The sequence below is a fragment of the Gekko japonicus genome, unplaced genomic scaffold, assembly GCF_001447785.1.
Source record: "Gekko japonicus isolate JY-2015 unplaced genomic scaffold, Gekko_japonicus_V1.1 scaffold33, whole genome shotgun sequence".
NCBI classification, from domain to species: Eukaryota; Metazoa; Chordata; class Lepidosauria; order Squamata; family Gekkonidae; genus Gekko; species Gekko japonicus.
Genome location: NW_015174272.1, coordinates 1,208,539 through 1,213,116, shown reverse-complemented (window position 1 = coordinate 1,213,116; position 4,578 = coordinate 1,208,539). Strand labels below are relative to the sequence as shown.

At 42.5% G+C, this 4,578-nt stretch overlaps 1 protein-coding gene across 3 annotated transcripts in view; it reads left to right on the top strand.

The window, feature by feature from the left end:
* KANSL2 (KAT8 regulatory NSL complex subunit 2) overlaps positions 1–4,180 on the top strand; it is a 26,602-nt gene extending 22,422 nt beyond the window's left edge. For all 3 annotated transcript variants that reach the window (XM_015423684.1, XM_015423685.1, XM_015423683.1), the window contains exons 9-10: positions 2,257–2,490; positions 3,538–4,180. In XM_015423684.1, coding sequence (XP_015279170.1) covers positions 2,257–2,490; positions 3,538–3,627 — 324 coding nt within the window. In that variant the 3' untranslated portion in view covers positions 3,628–4,180. The remainder of the gene's footprint in view (positions 1–2,256; positions 2,491–3,537) is intronic.
* The last annotated feature ends 398 nt before the right edge of the window (positions 4,181–4,578 follow it).

Genomic DNA, 4,578 nt, shown 5'->3' with positions numbered 1-4,578 from the left:
TCCCTACAAGGTGGTGCTATGTCCTAGTTTTGACTTCCTACCTAAGGTCATTTTGAAGTTTCTCCTGGTTCAGGCAGTCACAGTACCAGTATTTTTTCCTAATCCTTTGTCTCCAGCAGAACAGGTCTCATGTGGGTTAGATGCTAAAAGGGCTTTTATTGTTCTATTTATAATGGACATGTCCCTTCTGACAGGAGCACAATTTGTTTGTTTGCTTTGTTGGACCACATAAGCATTAAGCTGCATCATCACAAATGTCTTCCTGGATCGTTCAGACTACTCAACTTTGTTACGAACACGCATTTCCTGTCCCCTGTCAAGAGCTCATTCCACCAGGTCTCATGCTTCTTCAGTAGCCTTCCTTCATGGTCTTTATCTATACAAGGCCTGTAAAGATGTGACTTGGTTTTCCCCTATTACACATGTCACTATGCTGTGCACACAGATGCAAGACAAGACTCACCAGCTGGGACAGCTGTCCTGCATTCTCTCTCTGATTGAGAGACTCAAACCCACATCCTGGTGAGTAGCTTGGTACTCTCCCAATGTGGGGCTGCACAGAAGACCAAAGATGAAAACAGAGTTGTGCTTAACCCACAACTGTGGTTCATGACGTTGTCTTCTGTGTAGGCACACATCCCCTCCTTCCTGCCTGCTCTGAGCTTTCTGAGGTATTAGGGGTTTTTTTTTCTTTTACAGGGGCTCCAGTGGCTCAGGAAAACTGAGGGAAAATGGCACCTCTCTTGCTCAGTGTATAATAGTTTTGGTGGGAAAATGCAGCCACCAAGAGGGAGGGGCGCCTTTCCAGTCTACAGAAGCTAGAAAGTAATCTCCCGTAGCAGGCCTGTGCATTCACAGTCCCAATGTGTGCCTGTACAGAAGACAACTAAATGAACAACAGTTACTTGTACTACCCTGTTTCACTGGGTCTTTTGAAAGATCAGACCATTCAAATCTGCATTTAGGAGCTCATTTAAAAAGCAGCTTTTTCTCCCTAGCCCTTAAAGGATGTGTAGTAGAGGTTATAATCCCTAGATTACTGGAGTGGCCTGTATATATGTTGAGTCTGTGTACTTTCAAATCCTTTATTAAAAACATTGCAAATATTGCAGCCGGACTTTGAGAGATTTGACTCCTAAAAAAGAACCCTGAAAGCAGTTCTGAAAATTATCAAAAGTATCAGTTTTTTTCTGAATTATACAGAAATCCCTGGGGAACATATGCCTGGGTGAAGTTGAATGCTGCCAGTCTGTACCTCTCCTCTTTTCTCCTCCCCCAAATCCTGTAGCACAAATCCTGCTGTACAGAGATGGGGTTAAAGATCTGGCACACTGTTCAACTTGGGTATAATGAGCACTGATTTCTCAAGCATAATTTGTTCTGGGGTGGTGGGCTCAGCAGGTGGCTGTAAACAGGGACATAATCTCTAGGTGGCAGAAGAACTTCTGCACTGGTCTGTGATAGCATTTCCAAGAAGAATTCTGGGGCACAATCCCTGCTGCTTTCTGGGTTATGCAGGTTTTCAGTTGCAAAGGTCCAGGAACTTTCGTGCCGGCCTTTGCAGGTAAATGTGCCATTTGCCATCTGTCTGTATGAGAACTTCTGAGTAAAGGAGCACTTGTGCTCTTGACATAGGGATCGTTTTGTGGAATGTGCATTTTTGCTGAAAGGCTTTTGGGTTGACGAAGCAGAATCCAGTCAGAGAAGCAGCTAGTTAGCTTCCAGGATCTTATATTAACAAACTGGGTGTTCCAGAATTGCAAGTACCTTTCTCCCTCCCTCCCCCATGTTCTGATTTTCCTCAGAAAAATATGCTCTTGTAAATGATAATAGGCCCACCTATCCACAAAATAACATTTACACCTTTCCTTCTAAAATAACAAAAGCTATCAATAGAGTATAGGGTTTATTTTAAGATGTTATAGACGTTTTTGTAGAGCTTTGATAATCAGTGTAATCATGAAGGATCCTTTTGCCCATATGTTATTGTAGCTATTCCCTGGTTTGCAGCCCAGCTGCATCCATATGGGGTTTACTCCTCCCCACCCCCAAAGAAAGCCAATTTCAACATTACAGTGACATTAAACTTAATGGAAGAGAATATTACTCTAATATTTTTGTACATGCTGGGTTTGCTTGGTTTCTTTCCTCTCTCCATTTGAAGAAGCTGTGAAATATTTAGTCTGTACCCACAGGAAAACTCCTGAGCATCCTCTCTGCTCCTCAGTCAAGTTTCTCTGGCTTTGTCTTTGATAGGACTTGGATGTTGTTGGAGATGGCATGCAGTGCCCCCCTTCCCCTCTGCTTTCTGATGCTTCTGCTGCCATTGAGAACCAGCTGAACAAAAATGTTGCTGAGACCCCCAAACACATCAATTCAAGAGAAGAGTCTTTTCAGCAAGGGCTGTTGAACCAGGTGTCACAACCAGTCAGAGGGAGCTTTTCCAGAAAGACGTCTGCCCTGGAGTCTCCACCAGAACTGCTCTTAGAGGTACTGATCTGGACTTGGAGAATTCATCTAGGGCCTTGATATGAGAGGAGTTGCTCTAATGAATGTTTGGTTTACATCTGTGTTTGCTAGAGCCCACTGAATTTGCCTATTCCACAAAGATTGTCTTTGGACATGGCAGCCTTAAGTATGCAGGCTAGCCACTAAAAATGAGGTAGCCAGTGTTTATTTGTTGAAGGGATTAGCCATCTGCTCATTGTATGTATTGGGGGAGGGTTTAGGAAAAGGATCTTCCTCCTCTGTGTACAGCACTGCACAGCTGGCCTGGCGCATTAATGTGAAAATGGGAGGAGGGCTAATAGTTGGCAGGTGGCTGGGGTCTATTTAAATCTCCAGTATTAGAGCTCAGAAAACATTCTCAGCTCCTCTGTCTCTTTTTAAAGTGTTTTCTTTGTCACTGTTTTGTTTATTGGTTTATTTCATTTGGGTCAGGTGTATATTGAGATAAGAGTTTGCACCTTTCCCTCCTTGCATTCCCCCACCCTTCTGTCAAAAACTGTGAGCTAGCTCACACTAACTCAGCTTAGAGGGAACAGTGGTCAGGTGTATATTGAGATAAGAGTTTGCACCTTTCCCTCCTTGCATTCCCCCACCCTTCTGCTTTCTAAAGAGGACTTTGCCTTGCTTCTCTATACATGCAGTGAAAACTCTTCCATGCTGTTTCCAGTGCATTCCAGCCTTGCAACCAGTATTCCAAACAGAACCATTCCTAATCCATTCTGCAGGCCCCTTTCCAGCCTTGCAACCAGTATTCTGTTTGGAACCATTCCTAATCCATTCTGCAGGCCCTGAATGAAGGCTGATGGCATTCCTATGGCCATTGGTTTCAAACAGGAGCCGAGAAAAACATCTTTCCATGATCTGTTGGCTGTTCTGAATTTCAAAATGGAACAGCCACTTTATCGAGAAGAAACATCTAACAAAGGGAGAGGGAAAAGTCTCTCACTATCTTGCAACCCAAACATGAGACATTTCTTATGAAGAAACTGTACAGTTTTAACTTTACTTTCTTTGCCTTTATCAAAATAGCATCTTGTGACAAGTGAGTCTGCACAGGAGGAAGGTGAAAAGGAAGAACCTGCAACCAATGGGAATTCAGAACCATCCTCCTTCAGCTGATAGAACTCTCAGACAGATGGGGATCCACTGGGATGATGAAGCATCTGCTGTTTTTGGACTCTTCCTGGCTGTGCATGCTCTTCATTCTCCCTATTCAGTCCTTCCCAGATCAGTGAAATGTGTCTTGGAGGGCCTTTTCGTCACTTTTATATTGTCCCCTTTCAGGTCTTGTTCTGTTGAGTTTCCCTTTTAAGTTGATGTCTCTGATATAAATTCAGAGTGGTAAAGTCTTTTCATGGCAATTAATGAATCCAAACAAGGGGAGAAGTTGTGGGGGGGGGGGTTGTGTTTTTTTAACTCTTGGTCAAGGCTTTGAATGTTTTTCAGTTCCTGGATTATTAGGAATATACATGTTTTAAGTCATGGATTTGTTACTAAAGGAAAAGGCCTCTCATTCACTAGATTGTATATTAGCCTATTAATATCTCAGTGTACTACGGCTGCTTGGCTGTTTATTCTTTTTCTCTCTTTCTCTGGCACTGAAGTCTGTAAACAGACTCCTACCTGTAGCTTTAAACTTGTATACAAATTGCACCTATTATAAAAATTAATACACTAGATAACATTTAAAGTTTGCTTTTCTCATTCATACTTGTGGTAGTGTAAATGCTATTTCTTTAAGATAACTGGAATTTGAGAATCCTTTTCACTGGTGTCTTTGTACTTCCAGCAGTGCATTTTTCTGGAGATAAACTGCAGCTTCTGTTTTTGGAACTGTGTGTGTTCAGATATGCTGCACAGGAGAGGGATAATTTAGAGTGAGCTGTGCGGTGATGCAAATATTAAAATGTTTCAGCTGATGCTAACATGTCCCTACATGACATGAAAAGAGGCTGCTTGGAACCTTCATTGAGGGATGTGTGTTTAACCATCAGGGTAAATAATAAGTGTGAAGGTTATGTGCTCATGATCTGTGTAAACCCTGCAGTATTCAGTGGAAACACGCAAATC